We start from the raw sequence: 14554 nt of genomic DNA, 5'->3' as shown, positions 1-14554 counted from the left end.
CAAAACAGTCGGCCACAAAATCAGCTTTTAAGAAGCGAGAACACAGATGGGTAAGCGCTGACTCTCATTTGGAAAAAAACAAAACAAAACACCACATTGTTTACCCAAGATTAATACATGTAACTTGTATTGTGTATTTAAGTTACCGGTATAAGATTATTTAATTTGCTTCAGAATGTGATTGTCTCTGTTCATCTGATAATTTAATTAGCCTTTTACATTTTATCAGTGAAAATGCATGCATGTGTATGTTGCATAAGTTATAACACCTATTCTGTTTTAACAAGAGCCAGCCCACAGTCAATGAAGTCAAATTAGTCTTAGTTGAGCAAGTCGGTAATGGCATTTCTTACTTTCACCATAAATTATTTGTATGACTTTGGTCTATAGCTGTCAAAGGCCTCAGCCTTAAAACCGGTTATCACTGTGACGTCACACACTCAGGGATGGCTAGCTCAGCGGGGCAGTTCAAATGCCAACTTTGCGGTAGATTTTAACTCTCAAAAAAAAAAAATATATATATATATATATTTTTAATTCCCATTTATGCAGCATACAAGAGTCAAGGATGGAGATACTATACACTCAGACATTTATTTTTAAAATAAAGGCTCTGCGTATCTACTTTAAGTCACTCTCTCACACCACTCCAATGTGAAGTATCATTCTGTTACATCCAGTCCATACCAAGCCTTGTATTTTCTGTCTGCCTCTCGATTTTCTGACCTTTGCTTGCCTTATTTCATTTACGATCTTTGACTCACCTATACTACATTGTCTGCTGATGGCCCGACCCTCGCTTGTTTCCTGCCCTCGCTTCCAGGCTCTCGTTTTGGCTTCGTCTACAGTCTTCTTCCCTGCTCTCCTCTGCACATACATCCATAAGTGCCTGCACTCTGACACTCTGCTGCATTTTGGGAGACATTCATTCCCTGCAGATACCTTATCAATGGTATTAGATATTATTTTCATGATTTTATGTTAGCATTTTTGCCCATTCTCTTGAAGGGTGTCAATAATTCTGACTGTCTATGCACTGGCTAACAACAGGAGCAAGTAATAATCAGATGATTTTTTTTTTGGTTCATTAGCATGGGAAATCAGTCTTTGTTTGCCTTTGCAAGGCTTTTTGTATGATTATCTTGATCTCAGCCAATTATATGTCTAATAAACTGCAGTACAATTTTTTTTTAGGGTTCTTGAGCACAGGCGATCAAGCTGCCAAAGGGAATTATGGACTCTTGGACCAGATTCAGGCTCTCAGATGGGTAAAAGAGAACATCCAGGCTTTTAATGGAGATCCTCGAAGAGTGACAATATTCGGGTCTGGAGCTGGAGCATCATGTGTCAGCCTTTTGACTTTGTCACACTATTCAGAAGGTAGATTGCTACAGTACACTTCCACTGATATACACTGTAGAATGTACAGAATATGAGCTTTAAAATGTTCTTCAAGTGTTCAAATTGAGTAGTAACACAATTCTGGTGCATATATTCTCCAGATCTGTTCCAGAAAGCAATCATTCAGAGTGGTACAGCTCTTTCGAGCTGGGCTGTTAACTACCAGCCAGCCAAATACACACGAATGCTGGCCGAGAAGGTGGGGTGCAGTGAGGACGATTCTATGGAAATGATCCACTGCCTCCAGAATAAGAACTACAAAGAGCTCATTGAGCAGAACATAACTCCTGCCAAGTACCACATCGCTTTTGGGCCTGTAATTGATGGAGATGTTGTGCCAGATGACCCACAGATCCTGATGGAGCAAGGCGAGTTTCTGAACTACGATATCATGCTTGGAGTAAACCAAGGCGAGGGCTATAAATTTGTGGACGGTATTGTGGACAGTGAGGATGGCGTTGCTGGAAATGACTTTGAATTTTCTGTGTCAGATTTTGTTGATAACTTGTATGGCTATCCAGAGGGGAAAGATACCCTGCGAGAGACAATAAAGTTCATGTACACTGATTGGGCAGATAAGGAAAATCCAGAAACAAGACGTAAAACGTTGGTTGCGCTTTTTACGGATCACCAGTGGGTGGCACCTGCTGTGGCCACTGCCGATCTCCATGCTCAGTATGGTTCACCTACCTATTTCTATGCCTTCTACCATCACTGCCAGAGCGAAATGAAGCCAGCCTGGGCAGATTCTGCACATGGAGATGAACTTCCATACGTTTTTGGCATCCCAATGATTGGCCCAACTGATCTCTTCAGTTGCAACTTCTCTAAGAATGATGTAATGCTGAGTGCTGTGGTCATGACCTACTGGACTAACTTTGCCAAAACTGGGTGAGTAGATTACACCAACATCAGCTTGAAGCAGGTTTTTTTTTTTTGTATTTCATAATCCAACCATTCCATTCCATTTCACAATGCCAATCCTGATGCATGCCCAGCTTGTATCATTTCAGGCTTACCATCTACAAGATCTTTGTTGTACCTTTGAGGACCCATACTGATGGTAGAGCATATTTAGCCATTCATTTATGATTGAGACATTAGAATTTTTGTAAATTTTGCCATGATGTTTGACTCTTCAAACTTAAGACATCTTTGTTGTGCTTTTCAGAGACCCAAACCAACCAGTTCCCCAGGATACAAAATTTATTCACACCAAACCTAATCGCTTTGAAGAAGTGGCATGGTCCAAATACAATCCTAAGGATCAGCTGTATCTTCACATTGGTCTCAAACCACGTGTCCGAGACCACTACAGGGCCACAAAGGTTGCTTTCTGGCTTGAGCTAGTGCCCCATTTGCACAGCATCAATGAACTTTTCCAATATGTGTCATCAACCACCAAAATCCCTCCTCAGGATACAACTCCTTTCTCGTACACCAAGCGCTTATCTAACAAACTTTGGCCGTCCACTACCCGGCATCCCCCAGTTCCTTCATCCAACACCAAGCAGTCCACAGACCATCAGAAGAATTCAGAGCATAAGGACAGCTCTGTAACCATAGAAGCTCGAGACTATTCCACAGAATTGAGTGTTACTATCGCTGTCGGAGCATCCTTGCTCTTTCTAAATATCCTGGCCTTCGCAGCCCTCTATTACAAGAAGGACAAGCATCGTTTTGAGTCCACTCGGCGTCCTAGTCCACCAAGGAACCTTGCTAATGATGTACCAAGGGTTCCAAGTGAAGATCTAATGTCCTTGCAGATGAAGCAACTAGATCACGACCACGATCATGATTGTGAGCCATTGCAAGGGCATGACATGCTCCGGCTCACTTGTCCTCCCGACTATGCCCTCACTTTACGTCGTTCCCCAGATGACTTCCCAATCATGACGCCAAACACCATCACCATGATCCCCAATTCTCTCTCGGGGATTCAGTCACCGTACCATCCCTTTAATCCGTACGTCAACAGCACTTCAAGCAATACTGGCCTCCCTCATGGACATTCTACTACTAGAGTATAACTCAACGCCAATGACTGTACTTGCAAGCAGCAGATTATTATTTAATTCAAACAGATTGCACCTGGTTGTTTTGGAGACAAGCACCAAAGGTGTTATTTTATTACTGACAACTCTATGGACTATCTCAAATAACCTGTATAATGTGAACAATGAATGTAATGATTTTCACATTTATGGCAAAGCCAAGTAAGCATAGGACTCTTCTTTGATCTGTAGCACTACGATACCCGATATGAAAACCCATTGTTTGTGTCCTGATCTCTTTGCTTTGATTGTGAAGTGATCTCTTGAGATATCCTCAATCAGCAATATCATCAGTTTTTTGATTGATTGCTCTGATAGAAGCAGTAGTAGCATTAGCTATAGTCATCATTGCTATCTTACGTACTGAGATCAATATTTCATTATTTATTGAAATAAAAGTTTTGCTATAATTAGGCTTGTGCAACATTGACGTTTCCCTGCTTGCAATTCACCATTTTAAAATAGTATAACTGATTTAGTTATGGGGCGGCACGGTGGTGTAGTGGTTAGCGCTGTCGCCTCACAGCAAGAAGGTTCTGGGTTCGAGCCCCGTGGCCGACGAGGGCCTTTCTGTGCGGAGTTTGCATGTTCTCCCCGTGTCCGCGTGGGTTTCCTCCGGGTGCTCCGGTTTCCCCCACAGTCCAAAGACATGCAGGTTAGGTTAACTGGTGACTCTAAATTGACCGTAGGTGTGAATGCGAGTGTGAATGGTTGTCTGTGTCTATGTGTCAGCCCTGTGATGACCTGGCGACTTGTCCAGGGTGTACCCCGCCTTTCGCCCGTAGTCAGCTGGGATAGGCTCCAGCTTGCCTGCGACCCTGTAGAACAGGATAAAGCGGCTAGAGATAATGAGATGAGATGATTTAGTTATCCAGACCCAAGAGAAGAAAGGAAGACAATCATTTCAGAACCCATTTCAGATTTAAGGAAACTACACTTATAGATTTTATTTCATGTTAATGAGCTCAAAACATTCTTCCATTTACCAGTGAAGAAAGTAAGGTCATGCAGCCAATCCTGAAAGCATGAGTGATGAGGAGTAGGGGTGGGGCTACCAAGCAGTTTTGTGTGACATTGGAGCGTTCAAAACACCTGCATGAATCATTCCAGATTAATATTTTGATTGGCTCCTCATCTGTTTGACTGGAGAGAAAACGACTGGTAAACGTTACAGTGGTAACTCATACTTGCATATGCCGTTGTTAAGTTACAGCACGTCTACACAAATTGCATAAAGGTTGCCGGTCTGGTAATGTAATCAGGATAAACGTCACAGGATATTGTGTAGAGACAACTAAATCATTATGTCGCACAAGCTTAATTATAATATTGTGTTTCCTCATAATTTTCTGAGATTTGCAAATCTAAGGGAACATTAATAGATCCAGAAATCATTGTTATGCTCATATAGTTTAAATCCAGACAAAAGAGATCAGAGTGCAGTGTAAATATCTGTGCTATGTATTGAGTGCTTATACTGTAAATCTTATGAGCTTAGCTCCTAAAGTTAATTGCCTTAAACAGGCAATAATCCTATTTCTCAGTCCAAATAATGCTTATTTAAGAGCTTAAAGTAATGTATATAGCTTAGGATAAAGCACAAAATGAAGAAAAGGCTAGTGCTTGTATTGTTCTTTCACTTCTGAAGACATTTGCTTCATGCAGACACTGTCTATCTTTTCCATTTCATCCATTCTTGACATGCTTTTGGTGGTTTAGATCTCATTCTCATGCTGTTTGGTTACTCTGTGCCTCAAAGGCTAAACGTCTTTTGTGATTTTCAGAAACGTCCCAAAATTGAGAAACTACTTGTGTGAATGTCAAACTTTGCCAGTCCTCAGGAAGTGTCAACAGACATGCTGTCGTTCATTTACTGCCTGCACATTACAGGAGACAAGTCGCAGGATTTTATAGCCCAGCTGTTTTTATCCGCATCCACATTTTATAGCTTGTTATGCTGCACGAAAGGTTTGATTTAAGCCATGCCACAGTTAGAGTTCCACAATTTAGTACCTTACACTAAACAGTTGCTTCATTGAGAAATCAATGTGTGATGCTTGATTTGTCCACCATGAAAGTCTCCCAAGGGCAAGGAATCATAGAGACATTTCGAAGAACCAGACACCCATCTGCAGTGTGTTGATGTCATACAGCACAGCCCTTTAAAACCATGGCTCTGATATTCTTAACCATTATCAGATTTTTAGAATTGTAAAAAAAAAAAGTGTACTAAACATGCTTGCTCACCTTGAGACTTCAGAAAGGAGATTTTTTTTCCCCAAACAGCCCCAGAAAGGTTCAGATTTCAGACTTTGTTGCGTTGTCATGACATTTATGAATGAAAAACAAAAAAAGGTAACAGAACTATAGCTGCAGGCAACATTTGCAGGGTCCAGCCGTCATTCACAAGTAGAGCCCCTTGTTATCCCTGTCAGATGCCTGATGGATTGTGATTGGCTGATGATGCCCATGCTTATAGATAATCAGGTCATCATAAAAACTCAATGTATAGATTAGCACAAAGATACAGTGTAGCAAATTACAGCTTGACCAGATTTACAGTTCCTGAGATAATTCTTGAAGTTCAAACTCAATTTTGACAGATTTTGTGAAGATTACATTACTGGTATTTAGCAGACACTCTTATCCAAAGCAACATACAACATACCCAGAGCAGCCTGGGGAGCAGTTGGGGTTAGATGCCTTACTCAAAAGACACTTCAGCCATGCCTGCTGATTCCAGGGACTCAAACCAGCAACCTTTTGGTCCTAAAGCTACTTCTCTAACAATTAGGCTATGGCTTCCCCCGAGATCATAGGATAAGTTCACAGAAGTAGGCCTTGGATATCAAAGTGCTTGGAACTAAATCGTTTTTGTTTGGCAGATAGCAAGGAATCAGGAAACAAAAACATTTCCACAGTATAAATGATGGTCAAAAGGAAAAAAACAACCCTGAGCTATAGTGCCACCATCGGCCCAGACCGGCTCATTGTTTACCTGATAAATAGTATACAAAGAAGAATCTTCTTGTTTCAGAAGCATCTTTGGTGCTTGGGCCCCTAATTATTACTTAAGACTACTCTTCTGTTGGCTTCACAGACTCTTAAATGCACATCTTGGGGTGTGGCCTATTAGTTAGGTCACTTTTTCTTGAGCTATAGAGGCTTTGCACCATCACGTGACCCCACAACAATGGTAATTATGCTGCCATGACAGGGGCACACTTGTAATGCTTCATTCAGCCAAGTTAGTTGTTATTGATCGGTACGGGAAGGTTTTGCTGCGTTTTTGGATGTACAAATCATTTTGAACGAAACAAAGATATCAGGTTTAATTTACCAGAAGTATTTCATCATGGGGGGAAAAAACTAGAGAGATTTCCAAACGTAAAAAAGAAAAAATGGGGAAAAAACATTCAGTGGGACTGGGTGTCAAACGACGAGATCAAAAACCCTATGGTATGCTCACTTAATTTCCACAAAGGTAAGGATTTTAAAAAAATTATTTCACAACTGCAGCAAGATAGAGACTTAAAAAGTGCATTTACATTCAGGGATCTTTCAGAGAGTGTTGTGCGCGCTTGGGACCCAGTCATTATGGGAAACACCTAATGCTGGTTTGAGTGTAATCAGCACATGCACATAAGGACACAGAGGCTTTGTGAAGTATTATCATCACTGTCATGTTTACTTTTTAGTCATGTTTATGATTCTGCTTTTGGTTTCATACGCGTTTTGTTTCTGTAAATATACAGTAATGCCTGCTAATAAATACTCTTCCTGCACTTAGATCTGTGTTCTGCCGCTGCATACCTGACAATACTTCACAAAGTCTCTGTGAAAACAGCATGCTGATTGCGTTCAAATCATCATCAGGTGTTTCCCATAATGACTGGGTCCCAAGCACACGCACAACGCGCTCCGAAGGATCCCCAAATGTAAATGCATTTTAAGTTTCAGTGAAGGTGAGGCTCTGCAGAACCGCTGTGTTGATGCTCATGTTCACTTCACAGTATAAGAATGAGCACCGTGCTGCAGGTGGGAAATTAATTTTTTTGAATTCTTACCTTTGTGGAAATTAAGTGAGCATACCATAGGGTTTATGACCTCTCTGTTCAACACCAAGTCCTGCTGAATGTCCCCCCCCCCATTTTTCCCTTCTATGTTTAGAAATCTCTCTAGAGTTTTCCCTTGATGATAAATTACTTTTGGTAAATTAAAAAAATCTGATGTTTTTGTTTTGTTCAGAATGATTTGTACATCCAAAATTGCAGCAAAACCTTCCCATACCCATCAGTAACAACTAACTCTGCTTAATGAAGCACTACAAGCATGCCGCCTGTCATGGTGGCGTAGTTACCGTTGCTGCGGGGTCACGTGATTGTGCAAAGCCTCTGTTGATCATCATGCATAAATTTGGGAGAATGAAGAGAAATTGTTTTTGTTTAAAAATGATACTCATTTAACCATTTTTGAATTATTTCACTGTATGTGGCTTCTGATACATGGAGTTGTTTTTTTTCTTTATTATAAAGGCAGTCCTTGTATATATTCATTCTTCTGTATTTTCAAGCTGGATTTGTTTAACCTAAAGAGGTACTATATAAGAAGATTATTATTTGAATCTACTGTAAATGTCTGTTGTCTTACAAGTAATTATTCCATCCAACGTAAAAGTTCAAATTTACCTCAAAGTCACGTAATAACAAATATGGAGCTTTGTTGTTGTTGTTGTTGTTGCTGCTGTGTATCTGCGCTACGACAAATACATCCAGGCTGTTGGTGTGAATTTGACGATATTATGGATATTTTTTTATCCAAGTCAAATTACCTTGAAATTTCTTCATTACAGGTCAAACTAATCCACCTTTAATATGATTTCAGGTCCACAAAAAAAAAAACCTGTAATGCTGGTTTGCTGCAGCAAAAGAATAATGTGCGTGATGGAAACCTGAAATCAGTTAAACAGGACTAATAAATGTCTCGGCCCAATTCAGAAATGATTTGTTAGACAGCAGGGTAAACCCGCAATTATTTTTGAAATGTTTGCTTTTGGCTCACCGTGTATGAGACTTTCTTCTGTCATTTCTAAAATAAAAGTATAATAAAAGACTGTAGATTTTAGTTTGCTGTTACTTCATGCACTGACCAGTAGTATAGCACCTGCCCCATCGATCTTTGCTCAAAAAGTTTATATAAAACACCTTTGTTTTTTAAACTTTATTTAAAATGCACATTTTCAAAAAAGGGATCATTCCTGTGGCTTTTGGATCATATAAAACCCAAAGTCCGATGTCCTATTTATTTATTTGAGGAAATGTCCAAATCACAAGCTCCCTGGGCATTTTTGTGCATTCTTTTTTGAATACCTGGTGGACATCAGACCAATCCAACAACAGTGCTTGAAGTTTCATTTCAGCACATGTTGATGGTTGGTTTCCAGACATAACACATGCAGGATTTTTCTTCATGTAGTTTAAAAATTGTTCGAATGTTCACAGTTTCCTTCTGCCACCTGCCCATAGTTGCCTACATGGATAGCTGTTTTCAATCTACTGTAGCTCATATTTATTTTACAACATAACATTAGCATGACTAAGTGCTACATTTTAACATTTGAAGCTTAGCTTTATTGTGAAGTCAGAATGTACAGTGTATACTAAGGAGTATAACACAGCATGATTATCTGTATCTTCAGCTGTTTAGCACTCGTATCTTATCTGTATTCTGACTTGAACATGATCTAAACTTGAATTGATTTATTTATTTGGAGAAGTTCCCTATAAAAGTGCTGATGCCAGTCAAACTGGGGTCCTTTAAGCTGCATTTCATGATATGAAGATGGAAGGATATCCATCCATCCATTATCTGTAGCCGCTTGTCCTGTACAGGGTCGCAGGTAAGCTGGAGCCTATCCCTGCTGACGATGGGCGAGAAGCAGGGTACACCCTGGACAAATCGCCAGGTCATCGCAGAGCTAACACATAGAGACAACCAACCATTCACACTCACGGTCAATTTAGAGCCACCAATTAGCCTAACCTGCATGCCTTTGGACTGTGGGGGAAACCAGAGCACCCAGAGGAAACCCATGCAGACATGGGGAGAATATGCAAACGCCACACAGGAAGGCCTGTTGGCCTTTCGTCAGCTGCTGGGCTCAAACCCAGGACCTCCTTGCTGTGAGATGACAGTGTTAACCACTACACCACCGTGCCACCCAAGATGGAAAGATGGTGGATTGGAATTTTTCATTAAAAAAAACACCATGATTGCATAGAGTTAACTTGGTTAGGTATACACTGACCGACCATTTTATTAGGGACCCCTGTACCTATGGGGCTCATTCATGCGGTTATCTGATCAGCCAATCATGTGGCAGCAGAGCAAAGCACATCATCATACAGATACAGGTCAAGAGCTTCAGGTAATGTTCACATCCAACAATAGAATGATCTCCTTTTGTAACACATCTGCCACACGGTTCAATGTATTGTGGGTTCTGAGAGGCTTTTCTGCTCATCATGCTTGTAAAGAGTTGTTATAAGAGTTGGCATAGCCTTCCTGTCAGATCAAACCAGTCTGGCTGTTTGGGGCAATAGATTTCACCTTGTGTATAATACAGTACACTTCCAACACTTTACCAGCACCTTAGAACAGTATTAGCTGGCTAGGTGCAAATGTTCATTTTAATGTGGCCAGCTATACAATCTAACAAATGTAAAAACATAAAATGAACTCATATTCCAGCAAGAAATGTGTATGATAAAGAGGAAGCAATGTTCCCATGTTAATCGCTGGTATATGTGGATCACTTTGAAAAGTGATGATTATTTTTTTCCCCACTGTTAACTACTGTAACTAGCTTTGAGAATTTATAGCTAGCCTGATTAAATAATGATGCTCTCCTAATTAATCAGGTTTTTAGTTTAGACCGAAAGCAACAGAAATGAATTGAATTTGAATGAAAAAGAAATTATTTGAATGTCGCTTAGGTTTTCAACTTTTTTTTTTTTTATGTGAGATGAGGGCAAGGTAAGTAAAAGTTTTGTACCAGTACTGCTTCTCATAACTCACAGAGAAAAAGGAATAAAGCAAAGTATGAGCCTGCTGATTCAGCTGCTTTCTGTTAGAAGAATGATAGCACAAGGGACAGGGTCAAAACACGCTGGGAATGGCTCATGGTGTGCCAGAGGAACCGACACACAATTCAGCTTGTGTGAATTAGAGCAGTAACAACCTCATCTTTGCTACACTTTGTTGATAAATGACCAGCTAGGCGTAGGTTTTGTTCTCGAAGAACACAAGTTACTCTTGGAAGGTTTCCATAGAGCTCTTCAACTGTAGGGCGTGTTCTCCAGTCAACATTTAAGATGGCTTTTTCTAATTGGCAGCTCCATGGTGTTGAGCCATACAGTAGCACAGATTCAACAGTAGATCTAAAGAACTCCCGTTTCAAGTCTTTAGGGAGATTTGACTTCCAAATATTGTCTAGTTTTTTCAGAGCAGTCCAAGATTTGACTATTCCTATATCTTTTACAGAAGATTGTATATTACTGCTAAGCATACCTGTCAACTTTGAGGTTTGAAAAAAAGGGATATTTCCCAGATTTTTAACTCAAAATAAGGGAAAATTTCGGAAAGTCATACCCTTCACCAAAAGTGGGTGTGTAGTTGAATGGGGGGCAATTTTCTATATTTGTGATTTCCTGTACTCTGGTGCATGTTGGTGATAGCCAAGACCCAAACTCAATATGCTTATGGTTTATAGAGTGCATTTGTGAATAAACTATACATTTATTTTTATTTGCCTTCAGTGGTACCGGTTATTTCCCAAATTAAGGGCTAAAATACGTATCTTATGTTAAAATAAGAAAGGTCATTATATAACCAGTCAATAAATTAAATTCCATTGCAATTTATTATGGTTTTACCATAGTCATGGCCTCGGAACACTAGATAGATAGATAGATAGAGAGATAGAGAGATAAAGAGTAATATAAGATATTAAACCAAGAGTGATTTAAAATGGGTAAGTTTCAGATAGAAAATAAAATTAGACAATGAGTGGATAAAACAGTTAATACACCAATTAGTTTACACTAGGCTATTTATGAGGTCTTAGCCAGGACATACTTAATGTAAACATGTGTAGCTTACCTTTGATTATTTGGGAGGCTTTCGTTTTCCCCATGGAAAATTTCTTTGTGATGGAAGAGTCTGGGAACATTCCAGCCACGCACTTGTTGAAATCATCAAAGAAAGAGAGGCTAATGTTTTTCTTAGCTATTAGCATCACCATCTTCACCTCAGACCTAATCAGTGATGCCAGATACTGCTGACTTTTTCCAGCCCAAAATATGTTCAAAACCCGCCAAAATGCACTTGAAACCGCCCAACTTGGGCGAGAAACTGCCCAATCTGGCAACACTGGACCTAATCACTTGTTCAGCCTCGCCTCCGGACGGAGTTCTGTAATTACTGATGACTGAGAGGGCGGGGACGTGAATTCATGGCCCGACTTCCTGCTGTAAACTCCTGTCAGAGGCGCGTCATGAATTCTGGACCTACCGACTTTTTTATATTGTGAAAATACGGGACTTTTATATAATGTCAAAATACGGGATATTTTCGGGAAAATAAAAAAACGGGAAGACAGCGGGAAATAAGTCAAAATAAGGGATTTCCCGGGAAAAACGGGAGGGTTGACAGGTATGCTGCTAAGATACACAAAATCATCACCAGAATTGATTTTGGGACAGTTTGCTGACTGTGTAATTACAAAAAGGTTCTGAACATCCTCCTGCATCAGAAGCAGCAAAGCAGCCTGGTTGCTGGACAGCAAGTTTTCTTACAAGAATTTCGACTGAATGCAGGTGCTCTTATATAGAGAGAGCCAGGTATGTTTGCCTGACTATATTAAGAAAACTAACTAACTAACTACACACACACACACACACAAAGAGATAAAGTGGTAATGGACAGATGCAGCATATCTATCTACAGTGGTGCTTCAAAGTTTGTGAACCCTTTAGAATTTTCTATATTTCTGCATAAATATGACCTTAAACATCATCAGATTTTCACACAAGTCCTAAAAGTAGATAAAGAGAACCCAGTTAAATAAATGAGACAAAAATATTATACTTGGTCATTTACATATTGAGGAAAATGATCCAATATTACATATCTGTGAGTGGCAAAAGTATGTGAACCTCTACGATTAGCAGTTAATTTGAAGGTGAAATTAGAGTCAGGTGTTTTCAATCAATGGGATGACAATCAGGTGTGAGTGGGCACTGTGTTTTATTTAAAGAACAGGGACCTATCAAAGTCTGATCTTCACAACATGTTTGTGGAAGTGTATCATGACACGAATAAAGGAGATTTCTGAGGACCTCGGAAAAAGCGTTGTTGATTCTCATCAGGCTGGAAAAGGTTACAAAACCATTTCTAAAGAGTTTGGACTCCACCAATCCACAGTTAGACAGATTGTGTACAAATGGAGGAAATTCAAGACCATTGTTACCCTCCCCAGGAGTGGTCGACCAACAAAAATCACTCCAAGAGCAAGGCGTGTAATAGTCGGCGAGGTCACAAAGGACCTCAGGGTAACTTCTACGCAACTGAAGGCCTCTCTCACATTAGCCTATGTTCATGAGTCCACAATTAGGAGAACACTGAACAACAATGGTGTGCATGGCAGGGTTGCAAGGATAAAGCCACTGCTCTCCATAAAGAACATTGCTGCTCATCTGCAGTTTGCTAAAGATCACGTGGACAAGCCAGAAGGCTATTGGAAAAATGTTTTGTGGATGGATGAGACCAAAATAGAACTTTCTGGTTTAAATGAAAAGCGTTCTGTTTGGAGAAAGGAAAAACACTGCATTCCAGCAGAAGAACCTTATCCCATCTGTGAAACATGGTGGTGTTAGTTTCACGGTTTGGGCCTGTTTTGCTGGATCTGGGCCAGTACGGCTTGCCATCATTGATGGAATAATGAATTCTGAATTATACCAGTGAATTCTAAAGGAAAATGTCAGGACATCTGTCCATGAACTGAATCTCAAGAGAAGGTGGGTCATGCAGCAAGACAATGACCCTAAGGGCCTCTGCATGCTCTTGAGACAAGGCTTTAGCAGACAGCTTTTCGGAGACAGTTGTAATTTATTGTTGAGCAGGGAGTAATAGGCATGCGCCATGTTATCCACCGCCACAACGCAAGGGGGCATGAAGTCGCGAAATCGCTAGGAGTAGTTGGTGGGTGTGGTTAGTGGAGTGTTTATCCTCCGGTTACTTATGACTAGAACTGGAGTCGTATAGATGTACGTACTTCCTCACTTCCTCGATCAACCGCTCTTCGTGCTGCTCCATCTTCGCTCATGTTTTTAAAAATGGCGGTCGTGAAAACAAACCAAACCGGGAAAGTAGGGAAGCGGAAGTGCGTGTACAGCAGATGTAGAGTGGAACAATCAGAGCCCTCTTGTCTGCGACACTGTCTGTGAGGCTTCTGTGGTGGTCACAATTTTTGGGAGGTGCGCGCAGAGCATCTGCGAAGGTGGGGGGGCTACGCAGACGCTATCTGCGACGCTATCTGCGAGGACTGGGTTGTCAGCATAAATTGGCCTTAAGCCCACAAGTCGTTCTACCAAAGAATGGCTAAAAGAAGAATAAAGTTAATGTTTTGGAATGGCCAAGTCAAAGTCCTGACCTTAATCCAATCGAAATGCTGTGGAAGGACCTGAAGCAAGCAGTTCACGTGAGGAAACCCACCAACATCCCAGAGTTGAAGCTGTTCTGTATGGAGGAATGGGCTAAAATTCCTCCAAGCCGGTGTGCAGGACTGATCAAGTTACCAGAAACGTTTAGTTGCAGTTATTGCTGTACAAGGGGGTCACACCAGACACTGAACGCAAAGGTTCACATACTTTTGCCACTCACAGATATGTAATATCGGATCATTTTCCTCAATAAATAAATGACCAAGTATAATATTTTTGTCTCATTTGTTTACCTGGGTTCTCTTTACCTACTTTTAGGACTTGTGTGAAAATCTGATGGTCATATTTATGCAGAAATACAGAAAATTCTAAAGGGTT

The 14554-nt window shown here is 40.5% G+C and overlaps 1 protein-coding gene across 1 annotated transcript in view; it reads left to right on the top strand.

The window, feature by feature from the left end:
- nlgn4xb (neuroligin 4 X-linked b) overlaps window positions 1-6631 on the top strand; it is a 68514-nt gene extending 61883 nt beyond the window's left edge. Inside the window, exons 3-5 of the mRNA XM_060937260.1 lie at window positions 1195-1380; window positions 1503-2292; window positions 2573-6631. Of these exons, the coding sequence (XP_060793243.1) occupies window positions 1195-1380; window positions 1503-2292; window positions 2573-3431 (1835 nt within the window). The 3' untranslated portion in view covers window positions 3432-6631. The remainder of the gene's footprint in view (window positions 1-1194; window positions 1381-1502; window positions 2293-2572) is intronic.
- Window positions 6632-14554: the final 7923 nt, after the last annotated feature.

This window comes from Neoarius graeffei, chromosome 13 (genome assembly GCF_027579695.1).
Source record: "Neoarius graeffei isolate fNeoGra1 chromosome 13, fNeoGra1.pri, whole genome shotgun sequence".
NCBI classification, from domain to species: Eukaryota; Metazoa; Chordata; class Actinopteri; order Siluriformes; family Ariidae; genus Neoarius; species Neoarius graeffei.
This window is presented reverse-complemented; position numbering and strand designations above follow the sequence as displayed.